At 39.9% G+C, this 22463-nt stretch overlaps 1 protein-coding gene across 1 annotated transcript in view; it reads right to left on the reverse strand.

The window, feature by feature from the left end:
• Positions 1 to 20392, reverse strand: part of loxl2b (lysyl oxidase-like 2b) — a 33730-nt gene extending 13338 nt beyond the window's left edge. Inside the window, exons 1-5 of the mRNA XM_088009119.1 lie at positions 19763 to 20392; positions 17188 to 17547; positions 16293 to 16468; positions 4968 to 5179; positions 771 to 987 (exon numbers count right to left, since the gene is read on the reverse strand). Of these exons, the coding sequence (XP_087865245.1) occupies positions 771 to 987; positions 4968 to 5179; positions 16293 to 16468; positions 17188 to 17536 (954 nt within the window). The 5' untranslated portion in view covers positions 17537 to 17547; positions 19763 to 20392. The remainder of the gene's footprint in view (positions 1 to 770; positions 988 to 4967; positions 5180 to 16292; positions 16469 to 17187; positions 17548 to 19762) is intronic.
• Between the last annotated feature and the right edge of the window lie 2071 nt (positions 20393 to 22463).

The raw sequence follows: 22463 nt of genomic DNA on the forward strand, positions 1-22463 counted from the left end.
AAATCAGTGCAAACTCTGGAGCTTTTAAATCGCTTCTGAAGACTCGCTTTTATGATCTGGCTACACGTTGTCGGCAAATGATTTTTTTTGTGTGTTGTAACTTTGTTGGTCTAACTGTTTGATGTTCGTTTTTTTTATTTTTATTTTATTCCTGTACTGACAGCCTGTGCTGTCGGAAATGTGTTTCATATTAAAATTTGACCTTGACAACTTGATTTTTGTTTTTTAAAAATAGAAGAAAGATTTCAAAAGTGTCTAATTTTCATTAAATGATCCAGTCCAGCCCGATCAGTCCAAGTAATTTACATTTTCATCTAGAAGGGATCAAATGTGATCCTGACTGCTTAAGGAATCGTTGAGAGTTCAGAGGAAGTTCTGATTGTTAACAGTTAATGTTTTTTCACACCGCACAGCACATCATCATTTCTTTTTTCTACCAACAGAGCTGCCATAAATATGGAGAAGGAGTCTTCTGTGCTTTTGTGACTACATGATGCAAATTAGCATGCTAACATTTGTTTTAGCCAACACCGTCAACCAAAGCAGAAATAAGTCTTGCTACACAACTAATCTCAAAATTAGGGCTGTTGCGATTCCTTGAGGTAATTCGAATACCCCAATTATTAAAATTCCCCAAAGCAAATTATCTGCCGCGAAGCTTTGTTAAATTATGTTTAACAAAGTGGGTAAAGCAAATTACTTTACCCACTTTACTGTAATACCTCTAAAGAGCTGAAGACTTAATAACGCTGAGGCGTAGCCATGGTTACCTCTTGTCTGAAGGCCTTCCTATACCCTGTCATGGGCGCCGGGGCGAATGCTCTGCCAGGCACGCAGCTCACCACCACAGGCATCCCTCCAGCGCACGTCTCATTGGACTTCATGGCTAGTATCTGACCCAGCTTGCAGTTGGACAGGTGGGCCTCGGTGCCAGTGCAGTTGACAGAGAAGTCCCAGTATGTTGGCTTCCTTCTGCGAGCGAACATCCTGGACAGACAGAGGAGCAAAACAAATTCAAGCTGAATTTTGAGACCATAAATCAAAAGATCATATGATATGGAAAAGCAAGTGCTCTGGTCAGATGAATCCAGAGCACCCTATAACAAGAGATTTTTCCCCATGTTATAAGTGAATTAATTTGCCTATGAAAGTAAACATACATACAAATTTTGTTTAGCACATTTCAGCAGCAAGGCATTTCAAAATGCTTTACATCATAACAAGCACAAAAACACAAAGTCATGCAACATAGAATCAACAATCAAAACATGACATTAAATCAAGTGCCATCGTTAAATTCATAATTGACTACGTTTCAAATACAACTCTAAACAGTAATAATTTAATATCAATATTATGGAATTGTTGACCTAAAGCAAGCTCCTATTTCTTGCTGAAAAGTTATTTATGAGTTAATTTTGTCTTATTTCAAGTGTACTAAGCTCTTTGCACAAGAAACTAGACCAGAATTACTTGGTAAAATCTTCTTGTTTTCGCTGTGTATTAAATTATCAAGTCACACAATATAAATGGGGCAAGTTTCAGGATTATTAGCATATCACATAACAAGCAACATGATTCCACTGTTGTGGTAATCTTCTACTTTGTGATTATGAATAATCCTCTGTTATGTATTTAATGACCCTCTCCTGTCTTCCTGTCTCATCTCTAATGATAACAATAAATTCTACCCATAAAACACGCTTTACATTTACAGAAATCTTAAAATACTACAATCAATAAAACCATCTCTGTGGTGCAGATACAAAAAGCTGAGCAGGTCAGGACAGGCACTGATGGTTTTTAATTTGGGAGCTGGCAAGAAGCAGCTAGCTGCCGACTGGAAGCTCTCCAGAGCTGGTGTTCAAAGCAGCCGGCTTCGGACTGGCTCCGCTGTCTGTTCACAAGCTGCTCGTTCTGTTTTGTCCATATGGAGCCCAGCTCTCCTTCCTTTCATTTCCCTCACTCGATTCCTGGCCCCGGTCTTTCTTCATGGAGTTTGCATCTTCTCCCTGTGCATGCGTGGGTTTCCTCCGGGTACTCCGGTTTCCTCCCACAGTCCAAAAACATGACTGTCAGGTTAATTGGCCTCTCCAAATTGCCCCTAGGTGGGGTGTGTGTGTGCATGGTTGTGTCTCTGTGTTGCCCTGCGACAGACTGGCGACCTGTCCAGGGTGACCCTGCCTCTCGCCCAGAACGTTAGCTGGAGATAGGCACCAGCAACCCTCCTGACCCCACTAAGGGACAAGGGTGTAAAGAAAATGAATGAATGAATGAATGAATGAATGAATGGATGAATGGATGGATGGATGGATGGATGGATGGATGGATGGATGGATGGATGGATGGATGGATGGATGGATGGATGGATGGATGGATGGATGGATGGATGGAGATGGCCTCACATCAAGCTCTGTGGTGCAGAGCTGTGACTCTGTGGCTCTAGAATACTTTGTTAAATAGAAGGAAATCACCGGTGGCTGCAAAATAACTTGAATTTGTGAACTCCACCACTACGCCGAGTTACTGGATGTTAGAGACAAAAACTATTGGTCTCATCTGTCTACAAGTAAAGGTTGGCAGATCGATCCACAATATCGGGATATTAATACCCACACGGTATCAGTATTGGATCTATGCTGGTGTGGTGAAATCAATATTTAGTTCTAGATTCCCTCGTGAAATTTTACTTTATTTTTGTGTTATAGTTTCTCAACCTTACTTCAAAGAAGAATTTGTTTAAATTTGTTTTCAAATTATAGTTTTTTTGTTGTTTACTTAGAAAAACCGCACACAAATCATATTATTCATATAGTTATAAATGTCAAATTCTGTCCTACCACAAAACCGCCTACAGGTCAGAAGTTTGATGATATGTCGAACTTAAATACAAAATATCGGCATCAGTATCATATCGGCGATGAGGACTCTGTATTTACTTGGTATCAGATCAGTATTGCACTCCTTTAACTATAAGATTGCTCCATTTCTCTGAGAATTGCACCATCTGATCTGAAATTAGCACAACAGCTAACTGTCATTCTTAGTCTTAAAGCAGGAAGTAAAAAACATCCACATTTGCACTCTGAAAACAAGCAACCAGCCTCAAAGCAATCCAGAAAACATTCAGAACAGCTTCAGATAGAAACAAGAACATAATCTGTGAGTCTATAGTTGGTTATGATTAAAAACATGTAAGAAGATTTACACGTTTCTTAAAACATGTAAATTGGTTTTGATAAACTTTTTAAATGTTTTAAGACTCATTAGAGGATGCCACACACAAGAACCCCTATTTAGCTTATCTACTTCAAATAACATATTTTTCATCTTTATTAATTGATTGTAAAAAAAAATATATATATATGTTTAAATAAATTGAAAGTGAACATTTTCCTGTTTCCAAAACCTTAAAAATCTACTGTATGGATGCAACACAGCTAAGACTTGTGAAAGTCAGGATTATGAAACTGCTGCCGTTCCTGGCTCTGTTCTCATAATGGCAGACTGTGGAAGCACATCGTATGTTTCACGAGGCTGATGCACGAGCAGCCTGACACGTAGACGGAAAGTTGGGGAGCATCTGTTCTCTGCTGCGGTTACCTAAAGCAGGAGACTTCCAGCGTGAGCAGACAGAACATGTACGGTTATCTAGAATCCTGGAGGTTTTAATGGAGGGTCGTGTTTAATTTGTGGCTAGTAGGATGGAGAGCTTCCTTACGTAAGCAGGATTTATGATCCATCAGTGGTTTCTCAGGCATTACATGAGCTGAGTGTGATGCACTGATGCCAGACAGCCAGGAGTCAGGTACGGGTTACAGAGTCTGATGTCACACACACCTGTGCTACTCTGGATACATATTTAATACATATCTAATCAATCTAAGTAATTTTTTTTCAATGACTTTAGTGAAATCTTGTGTGTTTTACGTATTGATGACTGTTTCATAATTGTGGGAGATTTTAAAATCAGACAGAGAGGCAAAGACGCTGTGAGATACTTCAAAACTTTGGTTTCACTCAACATGTGAAACAGGCAACATGCAGTCAGGGACACACTCTGAGCTTGATTACCAATAAGGGTGTAAATACTTCCAAGGTCTTTAATTGAAGTTGCATTGACTGATCATTTTTCTGTTATCTTTGAAAGTACAACTTCTGTTGACTAAAACATTTTCTTAAGAACAGCACTGTAGAAACTTTCAGTCTAATCCACTCTTGCCTCTATCCTGATGAGTTGATACATCGTTTTCAATCCAAAATTCCACTCAACCTCTCTTAGCCCAGCTAATAAAGGATTAGATAGCATCAACTCACTCTTTGGTTACCTAGCAACAACTTGTTGTGTAACATGCACAGCAGCAGTTTGATGTTGCTCCCAACATGCTGACAGTTGAGCAGTGTCTGGTCTGGCTGTACGCCCAAACGGTTCATCAAACTCACTAATATCCATTTAGATTGTGGGAAATGAAGGAATTTCTCATGAGACATTTCAGCAGTCAGTACGTTGGACTCTGAAATCTCAACCATCCACGCACAGAGCACTTCATCATCAAGTCCAGTACGAATGACATGCCCCGCAGAAAATGGCTAAGTTTCACCAACTCACCCATGAAGTTTTAGAAGAAATTATAAATCAATTAAGCTCCTCCTCCTGCGGCATTTATATCATACACTCATCTTTCCTAAAGAACGCTCTGTCTGTTATTACATCTAACCTGGTTCACACAGAAAACCCATCAGCAATTTGTTGTTTTTGCAACTCTTTAGGGCGATTCTGAAGAAGATCAACAGTCAACATGGTTGAAGACATTCCTCCAGTAAACCTCTCCCTTCCATGAAGACGACTCTCACTGAGTTACACGAAAAGTTGAACATTATGGTCTCAAACACACTGTGCCAATTGACATGTTGAATTTCTGTGCAAGCGTTTCATTGCCCCATCAAAACAACACACTCATGCTTACTTGTAGACTCTGGCATTAAACTTCCTCTCCCCTGGGAAGCCAAACATGCCACAGATGACTCTGCTGTTAAACTCGTTCCACTCTGCGTTACAGATCTGCTTCCATTTGCCGCCATCTTTCACCTCTACGTAGCCCTCGGTCACAGGGATTCGCTTACGGTAGGAGGACAGGATGGCTCGAATGCGCACATCCTCCACATGAATGTCAAGGTTCTGTGGAAGAACATTGAGAGAAATATGTCAGGCAGAGCACTTTTAACACGGCCCTTCAAATAATGAGAACAGGTGAAGAACAGACTGCAGCGCGCGCACACCTCTGGTTTTTACCTAATGGAGCTATGGAGCTCTCTTTTGTCAGATTGGTCTGAAAGACTTTCCTGGACTTTAGATTAGGTGAAAACGAACTTTAAATCATTGTGGTTTTCAAACGCAAAGATTTTTTTAAGTAGACTGTTTAAAGCATTTGTCTAGAGACTGCACTTCCTGTGTTACATAAGATGGAACCAGCGACCCCCTGACCTTACACCCCCTTGTATGCGACCCCTGACGTCTGTGTGCTGCCAGTAAATATTTTCCAGATGGCAAAAAAACATTTTCACAACAAATTAGCTTGTTAACGTTAAACACTGTGGCGAGGTTTAAAGAGGTATAAATGTGCTTCAATGTCCCACCAGTAAATCTGCAAATGGAATTATGCTTCTACACCCACGTTTTTTATGATTCCCACCCCCTCTGAACCATTTCTATCTACTTTGTCAATGACCGCAGAGTTGAAGAACATGGCCTGAGCAGTGATTCTACAACTTAGACATAACATTGAATTTAGCTTTGTGTTGGCTTCCATTTTGAATGTTCCCATTAGTGGGCGCTCCTGCAGGCTTCAGCATTTCAGAATCCCTAGCATATGTATACAATCTAATTTACCTCCAATACTTATTTTCTCTTAGCTGCGCTGCTTCCTGTACATGTCCATGTGGATTACCCATGTTTCATCCAATCAGAGTTCAGTCTCTGCGGTCTAAGGAATCCACAGAACAGGCTGACGTTAATGAAACAATATAGCAGAGAAACTGTTGTTTTTCACCCAATCTGCTTTCAAAGTTGCCTCACAGATCAGAACAGTTTTGCTAGCGTAGCAGGTCCTCAACACCCACCATGCTCACATTAATACTTGAAAATTATCTTTTTTTTTTTTTTTTTTTAGAATCCTTGATCATGTTGGTTAATTGCTGTTATATTCTTTTAAAATATGGAATTAAGAAATTTCAAGGTTTAATTAATATTAAATTAATTAAAATCTATGACATATACTGCATAACTCATTTATTGATATGCATGTGATAGAGGTCTAAATCTATAACAGCAGCAATGTGTCTGACAGAATTTTTGTAAAACACAAACGTCTCATTGCATTTTGGCCTCCTTGTTTCCGAGGTAATAATGTTTTGGCCGGACAAAAACACAACAGACTCTTCGATATGTTTAGGCACTTAACTTGGACATAATGTCAGGTGACAAAATGCTATTTTTCAGACTTTATTTTTTTAGGGGATTTTTAAAGTGACAGTATGGACTGAGAACATCTAATTAGTGGGGAAATCTATCAGGTTCCTCACAGACTTTTCTCATGCTGAGCCAAAAACATAAAACCCTGACATGGAATAATGAGAGAGGAGGGTTTCCACAATTGGCATGTTCCTCCAGGGAAGGGCAGATGGCACAAGAGAGAAAACATCATCAGTTTTTATATCCGCTGCACATTAATCATTTTAGTCTGGGGGAATGTGAAGCTTTATAAAAACTAACATTTTGGTGCACAATAATTACTGGATATAAATATACATGTACTGAATATAAAGTAAATGATTAAAAAAAATCCCTTTTCTTTGGCAGAGTTGGATTGTCTCACTGAGCTTAGAGAAACGGATCCTGTTCAGTCCGTTTCCTGGTTCCAGCTCCACCTCTTTACATTTTGTTCCTGGGGATTTATCTTGATGAACTTCCTGTTTAGATTAGGAGCATGTTTCGGGGGGGGCGGAGGAAGGGGGAATTCTAGCTAATCTGACTTGGGAAACCAAAGACTTCCTCACGTGTGTTTTGCTTCAACTGAGTCTCAGGAGTGAAGCTTTTTCCTGAAAATGGCTACAGATGGAAAAAGCATTAGGGAGATGAACTGATGGGAGGAATTAAAGGAGCCAACATTTACTTCGACACAGGCTTGACTGAGACAATGCTTGCCTTTTTTTTTGTTTTTACTTTTTTAAGTTCAGTTTATTTAAATGGCACTTATTCACAACAAAAGCATTGTCTTGAGGCGCTTTAAGAAAAAATTGGTTACACATTTGATCCCAGCTATCAAACAGGACAGTAAGCTCAGTTAATTATTCAAAGTAGTTTAAAAAGTTTCTACAGACGGAAACCCATCAGACTGCATTGAGCCGCTGACTTTACAGCAATGTATCACGCTGAACATGCATGGAACAACAGTGGAGAGGAAAAACTCCCCTTTAACAGGAAGAAATCACCAGCAGAACCAGAACCTGGTTCAGTCTGAGCGTCCAGCTGCTACGGCAGACTGGTATGGTTATTAGCATTTATAAGAAATGGAAAACTTGCACGTATGTCAAAACAATCAAACTTCTCCAACATTTATCTATCCCTTTTCAATACATTTTCTTTTAAAAGTCCTTATCTTATGCACATTCAATACCTTTCTGATTCTTTCTCTTGTATCAATAGAAATTAGAATTAATTTGCAACAATTTTCAACAGTTACAGCAGTGAGCGCTAGTTAGCGTGTTAGGCAGAGGGAGTCAGGCTTCTAATGAACAGATACAATCTGGATTTTTCTTCCTGTATGCACCAACCTATCATCATACAGCACAGCGTCCAAGGTAAATTTACCTCCAACACGGTTCCTGGGTTAGGCTGGGATATTTGGTGGTCCCTATTTCCAGCAGCCTTTGGCAGAGACATGGGATAGACCCCAGTCCATCACAGCATTAAATGTCATGTACAGTGATTTAGATATCTCTTTTTATTTCAGGAAAAAACCTGAAAATGAAAATATACAGCACATGCAAAAGTATATGTAACTAGTGGAAACCACAAAAATGACATTTTGAAGGACTCTCCGCAACAAGGAAGGAGAACAAAATGACAAACAAGCTAATTAGTGTATTCCAAAAACAATGTTTGGAATGAAGGTTCAGAAAACTAAAAATGCAGAACGATTTCAAATGTCAGATTTTAGATTTATGCTAATTGCATTAACATGGCCATAGTTCTAAAAAAAAAAAAAAAAAACTTTAATAAAAAGAAACAGAAAATGTAACTTTTATAAAAAGTAATATGCCTTTTATATTAAAACTGTCACCAGGTTGTAACAGTACAACATGAGATAGATAATCTATGAAAAGACGGATCTCATCCACCTCCTGCCTGAGCTACTGCACCACTCCCAACCAAAACAACCAATCAGAGCCAGGAGGCGGGTCTTAGTGCTGTCAATCAATCTGCTGTTGAACATGCTAAGCAACTAAACATTACAGAAAAAACGTTTATTCACTGTCATTGGTAGCCATGCTAACTAGCCTGAGTAGGAAGGAGAGAATGAGCAGCGCCTTACAGAAGGTGATTGACAGCGCTAAGATTGGTTGTTTCTAGTTACTGGGAGAAGGCAGATGAGTTTGATTCTTTTCACAGATTATGTCTCATGCCATATTGTCACAACATAGTGACAGTGTCAACAAATATGAAAAAACAAAACAGTTTTTCATAAGAGTTACATACTGCAGCTTTAATGAGCAGATTTAATCCTGAATGTGTTTGGTGTGATCTTCAGTATGAATTCAGTGCAGATGTGAAGCAAAAATATAGTGAGCAAATTTTTTGCAATGACTGTCTGACCAGGTGCATGGGATTCTAGGATTACGTGTTTTTTGTAGTTATTTACAGAAAACAGGGAACATTGCCTCTCACTTCCTCTGATCAGAACCATTAAAATGGGCCTTTTGTTAACAAACTGGAAACAGATGCTTCACAGCACTGGGACACTCTGAGCCAAACTGGAGCATAAATTACAGAGACAATGACTTAATGGAAATGAAGTGATTCAACATGGCATAAAAGTTGAAGCTTGTGGAAAATGATTGCAGTACTCAGGGATCAGAATGTCTCATAATGAGCTAAAGCAGGTTAAAAAAGAAGAAGAAAAACATAAAAATCCACAGCGCTGCTTTCCACTGAGAGTGCATCAGGCGTTTGAGCAATAAAAACTCACTTGAGCAGAAGGGCACAAAAAATTTTTGGAAACTGTTTCGCTCTCTGTGTTTGGCTCGTTCCCCATCATGCCCGGTCCGGTGTATTCGAGTGCGGGGACAGCAGGTCAACAAGCCATCTAACTTTAGGTTGTGCGGTCAAATCTTTAATGTGAATCGTGTTTGCACCGGATAAAATCCACACCAGAAAACCAGCAACACATGGCTCTAATCCTCAAAGGGAGGGGATAGAAATGCAGGCATCCACCAAATGACTCCTAATCCTAATTACTGAGAGCACTGCGCTCTGAGCCAGCGCTGAGCGCCGTCCTTAGACAAATGTTCTGAATGTGCCCAACGCAGCAGCCTGATACCAGAAGACCATGCAGTTCCAACACTGAGATGATATTAGTTTGGATTTTTCTCTCTTCTGTCTTTCAAATGAATATTTCCTCTACTCTTTGTTTAGCTTTAATATGTTCAGCTACCATCTGAATTATAGAGACTGCATCCAGAATGTACAATATATCACTGGCATAAAAAGCAGTGTAAACTATAACAGGGATGTTTTGCTCCATATTCCAGTAATGTGGAGCAAAATTCTGCATTCCAAACAGTATTTGGAACCATTTTAATGCTTATCGTAACTACTAAATGTTTTAATGTTGTTAATTAACATTACAGTGTTAATGTAATGTGACATTAGCTTTGCATTGTCACATTACAATGTTAATGTCACATTACCTCTGCGATGATGATATATTTACAATATATCATGCAGCTCTACTCCTCATGATAAATATGGACTTTTAATAATATTACTAAAACATTTTATTTAAAAGTATCTTGAGCAGCGTAACAAAAACAAGATAAAACAGCACTGCATGCGCACACTCTACTAAAGTCAGTTACTCTCCTATAATATGCACCATTTACTGCTTCATCCAAACACAACATTTTAGTTTGCAATAAAATGTTGATTGGTTTTAAAAGCATTTGTTCCATTTGTAAGCGGGCACTTTTAGTTTACTTTAGAATTTTTATCAACTCATTGTTATTTTTTTATTGCTGTTATTGTTGTGCTTATGATTCTTGTTTCTTTTTCTGGCTTTTACCTGCCGTGATCTGTTTGGTTCTTTATGTCCCTGTTCAGTTTAAGGAAGTTGGCTCTGCCTCTCTACACTCACTGACACAAACTCCCAAAGTGGAGGGGAAGAGTGGGATTAAGAGGCAAAGCAAAAAAAAAAAAAAAAAAAAAAATCATTTCAATTCAATCACACATACATTCAAATCGGTCCTATCAAACTGCACAGTCAGCTCTGTTAATTATGCAATGTGATTTAAAACATTTCTAAGGAAACTCAGCAGATTGCATCGACTCATTGACTTGGAGCATTTACTCCTTCTGGACCAGCATGTAGCGACGCTTGCCTGCGCTGATGCTGGAACGCATGGAACAACAGTGGAGAGGAAAAACTCCCCTTTAACAGGAAGAAAGCTCCAGCAGAACCAGAACTGGCCTCAGTACAAGCCAGGTTCGACCGCAAGCTTGAGAAGACAGAGCAGAGACACAAAAAAGAAACGGGCGAACTGACACAGGATTATTTCTGCATTTTCAGACAATTGAAGGTTGAACCTCAGAAAAACTTTTCATGATATGAGGATTTCATATCCATCAATATCAATAATTATTGATTCATTCTTTGTTTTAAATATCTGAAATAAGCCCAACCTTTGCCCTTTGCCCTTTGCTTTGCCTACATCCCCCAGAATGCTGCGCAGTTCTGGGTTAGAGTTCAGTGAAATTATTGAAAGTTCTATCGGATGTGTTTTCAATTTGTCTATCATTTATCATGCCCCAAATCAGAATAAACTGGAGGTCAGTGGACTTCTTCAAAGCCATAAATGGACAGATAAGCAGGAAGTGGAAGGATGAGGTGACAGCGACTTCAGAGCAGCACAACTGACGGTCACTTTGTGTTGTTTACTGGACTGCTGAGAGAGACAGAGCTGAATATATCCAGGCAAACCAAGGGAACCTCAGACCGCAGAGCAAAGTCATGGAATGACATGTTTACTTTGTGTCTGTCACAAAATGCCAGAGAATGCAGGAGAACGTGAACGGGGCTGACGTGGTGAGCAGCGGCAGCCGGGAAGGCTTCACGTTTCACCTCCGTCTTACCTCACTCTCTCGCTATTTCCTGTGTGGGTTATTCTGGCTCACCTGACAGAGTCTCTACAGCCTAATAATCATCCCAAACCACTAAAACCCCCCAGCAACATACAGTTCATGGCTGCCATTACAACGCGCCTGCCTGGATGATGGGGCCAGGCCACAGCGGTGGAGCGCTGCTCCCAGCTGGGTGTGTTTTACACACTGGGGGCCCATCTGACTTATTTCAGTAAATGGAAAAGCTGAGTCTGAAGGTCTTTTTTGTTTGGTTTTGTTGGGTTTTTTTAGGCCATCATCCCAGTCTGGCTCCATACGTCTAGACATGTCCATCTGCACTACGTGGAGAAAATCATAATCTACTTCTTGTCTCTAAAATCCAAGGACATTTCCTTCTACAGAGCCAAGGTCATCTATTAGCACTCCTGGTAAACACTAAGCTAAACACCGAGAGCTTTCATTTAGTGAGGGGAATAATCCTCCGTTAAGAAACATCTTTAACCAAATTGTCGTTGGGAAGATGGGACCTGCCGCTCTCAGTAGGGCTGCACCGATTGCAGTTTTCTGACTGTTCACTGACTACCAATCTTTAAAAAGCTATTTTGGCCAATACTGATTTTTTTTTTTTTTTGATCTGAAATATTGATAAATATTGCAGTAAAGTTGCAGAGTTGGCTACAGTGGAGTGATTTTTATTAACTGTGATCACTGCTGACCACTGATCTCCCAAAATTAAGAAAATCGGGGTCAATTTATTGGCTGGCTGATTTATCGGTGCACCTCTTCCCTTCAGGTGAAAATTTCCATTTGTGAACATTTTTACAATTTTCACAATTGGAAAAATATTTCTTTGTACCTCCAGGCGAAGTATTGTTAAAAACGTCACAATGCAATTCACTTTAATATTGCTTGAAATACTTCAATATTCATTTTGTAGTAAGTGGTACACAAATATTCCATCCTTTTCAGTTCATTTCTCCAAATAAATATCAATTTGAAATAGTCTGTGAATCAAGTAGCCCTCCTGTCATGCCATGGTGGGCAACACCGTCGTGAGCAGCTCACACTACCGCTATATCAGCTGTGTGTCATATGTGTCAGTTCTTCATCTTGAGTTTATTTGCCGTCTGAAAACAACTACTGTTGGGCAGTATATTAATAAACTAAATCAGCCTTTCCAAAACAATATCAGCTGTTCAGATGCACAGACGTTTTCCCCAAAACACACTAAGCAATTACACCATGGAACAGCCCATACAACAACAGTGTGTCTGAAATAAAACCCTCTGTGATCTGAGTTTGTTGATACCATTTTTAACTCAAACAGGGATGTCAAAGCAATCAGTTTAGATTAAAATATCCTAACTCAATTTTTATGAAATGATTGGGACCTTAAAGGGACAGTGCTATGGGTTTTCCAGCCACAATTAAGTAACTATGTTACCTTCAGTTGTTATAAAAATGCTACAAATTTCCAATATGACATAAAATAATTTTGACTTTGTAATTAAATACCTTGAAATTGGGCCTCTGTCTCTTTAAGAAAGTCCTGCTCTTTCCAACACTACACCTTCAGGGAGTCATCACAACATCACTTTTCTATTAACGCTTAAACAACATTTTTACCTGTACTCCTATAAAGAGCTCAGCTGATGTTCTGTTCTACCAAGTGTTTGCTAATTGATGCTGGCTAGTCTTAAGGAGCTGAGTGGGGGAGTCACGTGGGAGGTGGAAGCTCTGAAGCTCTGAAGCTTGGAAATGGCAGCTCTGAGGGGGAGCTGAACCTCAAAGGCGGAGTTAGGCCCATCCAGGCGTTATGCACAGCTGAATGGTTGCCACAGGAGATTACATTATTTCTTAAACATGCATGAAAGAATCAAAGCAAAACTCCTGGAATAACATTATAACATGATGTAAAGCTCAAAAAAGTCGATTTTACATAATACTTCCGCTTTAATAAATCTTTTATATTGACTTGATCAAATGATGTGACTTATCAAACTTGCTTGGCACCACAAATTCAAGTGTGGTACCATAGTTACTAATTGCTTGCTTCATCAATGCCCATTACTTCCTCTTAAGTTAAACTCTACTTTACATTCACTATTAATTCCTGGAGGAAATGTCTGTGTTAGCTCCTAAGCTTCCCAAGGAGAAGCAACAAAAAAAAAGAAAAAAAAAAAGAAAGGATAACAGAGTCACAGCATTAAGTTCGATCTGCAGTGAGCTCACAACGTTGGAATGTGTGAGGCCTGCAAGGAGTGCAGAACACATTGGACTGGCAGTAGTAGCTTGGAGCTTGATGCTCAGTCCGGTCTGAAGGGTTTTAAAAGGGTTGGCTCGACAGTTACGAGCACAAACACTTCATAATTACCTGTTCAGCTTCACTTTCACTGAGACGTTTAAGACTATTTTTAAAGGACCCTGGGATTAGCTATCAATTTTGAGTTTTGTAGTACAAAACCCAAAGAGATTGTTTTAGCAGTACTGTTTTCTGAATCCTGAGCTACATGGTCACATCTGACAGGAACATTCCAAGTACAGCCTCAGTAATCACTATTCTCGGATTTTCCTGTGGAACGTAACCCCAATTTATTCGTGGAAAATCTGTCTATTTGTGGATCACACCCTGGTGAGCTGAAATGACTGGGCACAATGCTACTCGACACACTATTGGCTGGAGTTTGCAAATTCACAACAATCCAGGAGCTACACTTATTTTATTTTATTTTCCGTGAAGCTGATTAGCTGTCCCCACCTAATCTTTTGTCCAAGTGTGCACAAAAGAAGACCAAGATGTTAGCTTCTACAGCAGTGTTAAAGCAAGTAAGACGGTGTGTGTATTAATGCTGCTTAGGGCATATTTGGTGTGTGAACTATTGCAACTAGAGGAAGCCTCAAGTATTCATGGATTTGAACTATGCACAGGCAGCTGTGGTTCCAAATCCCTTTGAATAGCTGGGGTCCACTATACTGAGGTTTGGGTTGGGTAAATGTTTATTGAATACAAAAAGTCTGACTAAGAATTTCCCTTGTAGGGATTGTGTAGAAATCCCCTACTGTAAGTAACATTGTGAATATGAAGCATCAAGACTTTTTGACTTCCAACATATCAGGAAACTTTAGCCTTAAAATTTGACGTCATTCATTTTTTTTAAAACAAAACGTCTTTTACGGTCTTATAGTTTGATAGAATGGCATCACACTCTTTGTAAAGTTCTCTTAGTAATTGTTTTATCTGTTTATATCCATCTTGTTTGGAACAATATCCCCACAATTCCTACACAGAGACCGAGGTTTCCAGAGGGTAGGGCAAGGCCATACAGTCTATCCCCTCTAAATTTGAATGTTACCCATTTACATTTTTCTGACAAGGATTCAATCTGAGCTGTCCCTTGGATAAGTCAAATCTTGCAGCATTTTTTCTTTACCTCTACTGTGTGCTGCCTGCTATGGTGCATTCAACACACAAGACTCCTTTTCTAATCTCTTGTGCCAATTCTCCATTTATCACGGCTTCATCATACGCAGATGGTGCAGTCAAGAAATTGGAGGAAACTGGTCATATTTTAGAAATAGAAAAGGAAAAATTAAGCCTGAGAAGCCACTGTAGACAAACAGTATCTCAGGGCGCATTCACAGCAGCCCTGCTTTAATGGAATTCTGGTTTGTTTGGCTAGAAAGGCCGGCTTGGTTGAGAAGGTGTGAATGCTCAATCAAACTGTGACACAGACAAAAGAAACAAACTCTGGTCCTCCTACAAACCTCGGCCTCTGTTCAGTTGAAGTTAATTCTGGCACAGTTCCAATGCATATGTGAAGGCAAGTGGATCAGAGACAGCTCTAAGAGCAGGAAGCAAACTATAATACAGGGCATTCTGGGTAAATAGAACCAAAACAAAAACGAGAAATGGCTCGTGGCTTTCTCCCGAATACAAAAGAGAAATCCTTCAACCACTAAAATCTGGTGTTAGTCCATTTTTGTTTACATTTTGTGAAGATGGAAGTTGCACTCAGTGTATTCTTCAGCAGTTTTCTTGTCACTTCCTTCAGTAGTTTTTGGTGCAGGCAAAGGGGTGAACAAGTTTTTCACTTAGTTTGGATTGTTTGACATAGTGCATTTTTAAAGTAAAACGCATCAACTGAAAATGTAGCTAACATTGCAACTTTGGCCCCCAATTGAACTGAGTGTACTGGACTACCAGGTGTGAAAACATCCTTAATGACTCTGAGTTAAGCTTTGGGACAAACACACTATTTTGTGCTTGAAACCCTTTCTACAAGCTAGAAATTTGAACTTCCTTGTTGCTGAAAAAGTGCTATATAAAAAGGATCTTCTTTTTTTGATAATTTTACCAATAATAATAATAGAAGAATTTATGTCTTTGTGAGAGAGCTACAGTTTAGATTTGTTTTCAACTTTCAGAAAATCAGGAATTCTGTTTACTTACCCTACTTTAGAGAATACACAATCAATGACTGCATATTCACCACAAGGTCTCATAAGGGCTTATAATGAGTTTTATGGACGTGACAAAATCTCTCCCCCATTCCTAATTAAATAATTCATAACAAAACCCTATGAAATGTCTTTGCCAAAGAAAACTTGAGTGTTTTACTCTTGACACCCTTTATTTATGTAGGTTCTTCTATTTTGAAATTAGAAGGGAAGTACAGTCATATTCAATAAATTAGAATATGAATTCAGAAGAGGCCAGTTTGTCAGGTTAAATAACAAGCTCAAATAACAAGAAAAACATTACATTTTTAAGCTGTTGGAGAGAAGTTACATCAGAACAAACCACAAGCACCGGCTGGTATCTCCGAGGCCCACGGTCCACAAGGACAATAATAAGAAGGAAATATAAAAAACCCATGCAGCTTTTGGAGAAGTTTACCTCCACATGATTGGGCAATGTGTTGACAAATTTAAATCCAGGGATCCTGCGGTCGCTGCACACCACGCCTACATCTTCGGTGTGTTTGCAGTCAGAAACACCAATCCCATTGGATGGACACAGAGCCAGCGTCCTCTCTTTTCCAGTGCACTGGAGATTGTCAAACCAGATGGGTCCTTATGGGATAAAACAGAAATGAAGGTTTCATCATATTAGCATTCAGCACTCTGCCTTGGTTTGGTTGCCACAAAATATTTCAAGTTTACACCAAGGTTTTGCAATATGCAACATTTTCCCAACCAATATTCATCAAGTGACTGGTGACTATGGGTGATATACTCGCACAGCGGACATTTTCTAGGCAGAACGACACACTTATCCCTTGTGGGGCTCCCAAGGGTGCTGGTGCCGATCTCCAGTGAACGAGAGGCAAGTTAGACCTTGGACTGGTCACCAGTCCATCACAGGTTTAGGGTACTATTTAAATAAATTTATTTTTCTAAAGGATGCTGCCTTTCTGTTATAAGTTTGAGTAAATAAATCACTGCTGAACTTGGAGGAACTCTACGGAAAATAAAAGCTTTGGTTGCAGCTGGAAGGAGTTTGCGTGCACCATTAAAAATGGAATTCGTTTTTTTTTTTTGTTTTTTTTTTTCCATGGGCTGCATCTTGTGGCTTCAGTCAAGCATTGTTATTAATTAAGACAGCAACTCAAAGGCCAAAAAGAAAAAGAAAAATCCCTCTTAAAAGATCGACTGGTGAATGGCTCAGCCTATTATCAATGGTTGATAAATTTGTGAGGTCACCCAGCCTTAGTTTACGCACCTGTGGGATGTAAATAAATGCCATGTACAAAAATAATACATGTCATGTATTGAGAATGTCTGAGCCTTACCTTCTCCTTTCCCATATTTAGAAGATGGGACCCATGAGACTGCTTCCTGATAGCCCAGTTCCTTGCACACCACCTGGGCACCATGGATGGTGAAGTCATCGTCGCAGACAGTACCCCATGTACCGTTGTAGTAAACCTCAACTCGACCCTCGTTGTGCTTCCTCTTTTGTCCTGCTAGTCGGAGCTGAATCCTGGGGGTGTCTGCAGCCAGGACCGGAGGGGTGTACTGTTCCTGTTCAGGGTCTGGGTAGCCCGGTGGGTATCCGAGGTACTCGTACTGGGCATGGGCCAGCCTCAACACCACCAAGAATATGCCAATGCAGTAGGATAGCTTTTGTTTGGCCAACATTTTGATAGGAACTGTTAAAATAAAAATAAGTAAGAAGGAGCAGTCATTAAAAGTTGCTAGCAGTCGATTAAAACTTGGGACGATATTCGCCCCAGTTTTGGCCTAAATTTCCAGTCAGATAAAGTCGCCATCACTCTGCACTATAGTCAGCTGGCAAGTTGGGTCGGCACAAAAATCTGCCAGTGTTAGGCAGAGTGAAGATTTAGTCTGCAGGTGAATGAGTGGAACTGACCCGACCTGACCCAACTGCAGTCACAGTTAAACAAACTGATAACCTACTCAACTGGAACTTCACTAATATACATTGAAAAAGAGAGGCTGGAACAGAGTCAGTTTGTGGGACAGTGCCTGTTTGGTGTCACAAAACTAAAGGTTTGCAGGGTGCCAGATCATTTAGTCAGCTTTGCACAACCTTTTTTGAGTTAGCTTTTATCAAAGAGTGTAGGGTGTTTTCACACCTGCTAATCTGGTAGATTTTGTTCGACTAGAGACCAAAATTGCCACATTTTTTTACAGTTTTGACTGGTGCGGTTCACTTTCACACTGCATTAGATGAACAAAATCCTTTGAGCTACCAACAACCACTAAAGGAAGTGACACAAAAACCTCAGAGGACGACACTGAGCATCACTTCTTTCTTCATGAAATGTAAATGAAAACTGAGTGACATCAGATTTTAGTGGTTTAGTCATTGGTAAAAGACAATGAGCCATTTCTCCCGCTATCGCTAGAGTACTGTGTTTGTTTTGGCTGTATTTCCCCAGAACGTAGTCCACTGTAGTCCACTTTTTTGGAGAGGTCTCTGGTCCACTTGGGATCCTCATGTACAATTGAACTGCACCAAAGTTCACTTCAACCGAGCCCAGGTCTGTAGGCGGACGAATGTTCACCTTCCTGGTCTTGTTCAGAGTTCAATTAAACCTCCCCAAACAAATCAGACTTTCTGGGCAAACAAACTAGAATTACAGTGGACTGAACAGGGCTGGTCTGAAATCACCCTAAAATATGGCCGGTGAAGCAACCCTGTCCTACAGGTAGAACAAGGAATGAGTTGGATCTACAGAGACACCACCTCACATCCCAGAAGAACCCACAGGACCGGTTACATATAGTTCCCAACTGTCCAGTTAAAGTCTTGGACAACAAACACAGTTTGAAAATGTTCTGTCACTGCAGCTAGTGGATGTCATGGGTTTTTTTTTTAACTGTTAAGCCTCACATGTAGAAACAAAACAAGTAGCCATAAAACAGGATTAACATGTCATTCCAGAACCAAGAAAACATCCACTACTGGACTGAAAAACATGCAGGGAACTTGTGTTATTGGATGACTTCACTGCAGATGTGCCTGTCCTGTGTGGTGTGAAAACATCTGGCTGCAGACTCTGTTTTCCTCACTGTAACGTGGCAGCAGTTACACAAGCTGATCCGCACACGGGGAACGGGTGGAATGAGGCTCCGGCCTCTGGACGGGCGAACAACAGCACCGCCATCATTAGGCAGTTGGTTGTGCTTTGATCCAAGCTGGGTTTTCTCAGCGGCTCTCTCTTCCCACAGCGATCATGAGGCATGCAGACTGGGTGACGCTGGAGCTGAAACATCTGAACACACTGAGGCTGTGCAGGATTTCCTTCGGTTTGAGGGAAAACTAAACACGGATCAGAAAACCTGAAATATGAAACAGGAATCACGCTGTCTGATATTTTCCTATCGGAGCTCTGCTCTAAGGAGTATTTAAGGGTTTGTTGTGACGCGAACATTTTCTCCCGCCGGGGATGGAAGAGGTTTATGGATTGACTGAAAAGGTCAAAATGTCAATTTGAAGAATCCCAGCAACTCTTTGAGTAACCCTTGCCAAACAGTGCAAGCAGCCACTAAGAAGAAAAAGTTAAATCACTTTGTAATTACAAGCAGTCTCCATTTTAAATCATGTTAACCTTGGACTCTTTGAATTCATATTGCACTTATTTGATGAAGAAACAGTCAATAATAGGCATAAAGAGGAGGTCAGGGCATGTCAACTAAAAGTCAGGCGTAGAAACAGACTCCTTGGGTTTTGAAATTATTTTCATCATGCTCTTAAATTGTGTTGAAATTAAAGCAGTGCAGAGTACAACACATAAGCATGTCATGCACAGAATAAATGAATGTTTGAAAAGGTTTTTTAAAGACGGACTCAAAGTTTGGGCTCAGAGACTGAAAAGTTCCAGCTGCAGCTGAACTTACTGTAATTTCTCCCCCTGGCGAGATGAAGCTCCGTCTCTTGATCCTGAAGTCAGCTGCTCCTCCTTCTGCCGCGCTCCGAACTTTCACTGCTCTTTATGCAAATCAGGACCGGCGGAGGGAGTGGCCCAAGCCGCTGAGGCCCCGCCCACTGACCCTGTCCGATAATAGGCTCTCTCCCAGCTGCAGCGTTAGAGAACAGTTCTGGATTCAACTCCGCAGCATGCTGCCTCCAGTAACTGTAGAAAATTTGACAGACACTATAAAAACGTTACAGAAACATTATTGTCAATAGCAAACAACAAAGTCAATCGTTACTTTAGTAAAAAAGAAATTAAAACAGCAATTTATTCATTTTCCTTTTCCCAAGCATCTCAGAAAACCCAGTAAAACCTTCCCAAACAAGGCTACGAATAAGGGTTTCAACAATTTCCTTCTTAATAAATTTGTCACTTCTCAAAATATTTCTTTATTGTGAACCTTTGTCCAAAGCAAACAATAAAAAAAATAAAATAAAAACAAATGTTTCGCCCTTTCCAGTGACATCAATACAAACAGACACAGGAAGTGCACAAAACACAGAACAGAAATATCCTTTATTGTCCCACAGTGGGAAAATTCAGGTCTAAAAGATGAACATTTAGGTAGGCTCACACAAAGATAAAAGTAAATATATATATATATATATATACATATATATATATATATATATAGGCTATATATATATATATTTTTTTTTTTGCTTTTTGGTTCATCAATTCAACTCACAGAAAAAGGCTCATTGTTAACCGAGCTGTCGTTAGGAACCAAAATTATTCACAACTATAAATACATTTGGATTTAAATTTATTGTCATTTAACCAATAAAATAATTTCTGATAGGAAATACATCTCTTAAATGTAGCAAAGGAGAATAAGGTCTGGGGAAAATGTTTTCATTTACCTTTTCTTAAAAATGTAAATCATCGATAGACTCTTTAAGTGGAAAGCCTTTAGTTTTACGTCAGCTCAGGTATCTTTACATTTCGCGTGTTCTGAGCCTAATCTGGATTGCTCTCTGCTGCCATCTTGTGGCAGACAATCGTCCTCTTCTACTCGGATCGCGGATGCCCCGAAATGCTCCGCTCTGTGCAACTTGATGTGATTCTTTTAACCCTTGTGCGTGCGAGGACTGAGGCAACTGATGCAATTGATATGGGTGTGGGGTCGGTTGGACCCCATTTGTAAACACAAGGGTTAAGCCATATAGTGTCAGATTATCCTCTCCTTTTTGATCCTTCTCACAGCACACATCAGGCCACTCATGTTGCTGCTTCTGGTGGTAAAATATCTTCAACCTGGAGCTTGTTTGATGGAAAAAGAGGAAAGGGAACTATTTTGTCGATATGTGGAGTTTTTTGTTTTTTTTTGCCATCATGTGACTAATGCACCTGGGATCCTTTTAGAGAGATGGTAGTCTTTGTGGCTTCCTCTGCATAAGGGGGTCATGTGTTCCACCACTTTCACTTTCAACCACTGCTAATTCCCACCACCCTCTGCTCTGCTTTTCTCACTGATCCATCATGAGCTTGTTGTAAATTCTCCAACTCATCTCGCCCTCGCTTAACGTCACACTTGAAATCTAAGCTGTCACGCTTTTAGACAGGATGAACTCGTATAGTCTCATAGCACGACCTATCTTGCAATGTTCTCCATCCAGACTGTTCTAAACAAACACTCGATTCAAACCCTCTAAACCCATTTGTAGCTCTGGGTGGGGTCGTCGTCCTGTTGGACGGAGAACCCCACTACGTGTTAGACTTTTAGGGAAGATGGTCCGGGTAGATTCGCAGTCTCAGAGTTCCACTGGACCAAACACACTAAAAGGTTTCATTTTGGGCTTATTCGACCAGATGAACCTTGGTCCACACGTTTGCCGTGTTCCCTGCTCAGCTTGTTGCAAACAGAACTTCTCATGACTTTTTTCAACTAAGGCTTTGTTCTTGACACTCTTCTGTAAAGGACAAATATTTCTCCTACCAATATTAAAACCTGACCCCCTTGAACTTTTTTCCCCACTGCAAAATAATCTCAGTGGCACAAAGACAAGTCAAAATCATTCATGGATAATAAAAAAAACATATATACTGTATCGGTCAGTATCTGAGGAAATTTAAGTGGACTAATCCGATTATCGACAAGGATGTCTTTAGTGGCTTAGTAGTGAAAATTACTTAAGACTTGGGCCCCATTAGTAGCTATGACAATATATACTCATATTCATATATTTGTGTATATAAATATATATATTCCCACAATACTCGCATCATAGTACTTATGGAAATAACTTAAATCAACACTAAAAACCCTCCTGTTCAGAGTTGCACTTAAACCATAATAAATGGAACATTGACCAACATATTTGATGTGTATTGATGAGTGATGGCACTCATCAAAATGCAATGTTTGATAGTAGTTTTCACAATTGTTGACTGTGTCATGTTTTTTTTTATGATTTTGTATTTCTGTGTTTTTATGATGCAAAGCAATCTGAACTGCCTTGTTGCTGAAATGTTATAGACAAATAAACTTGATTATGAAAGGCCTAACAATCCAGGTTAACGACTTAAAGAGCTGCATTCAACAACATGAAGAGAAGTAATTTCTATAGGATGTCAGGGGAGGGGTGCAGTGTATCATGGGACAGATTAATCTGAGAAAGAAG

Source organism: Poecilia mexicana, unplaced genomic scaffold (assembly GCF_051168715.1).
Source record: "Poecilia mexicana isolate PSO_F unplaced genomic scaffold, ASM5116871v1 scaffold_9, whole genome shotgun sequence".
In the NCBI taxonomy this organism is placed as follows: Eukaryota; Metazoa; Chordata; class Actinopteri; order Cyprinodontiformes; family Poeciliidae; genus Poecilia; species Poecilia mexicana.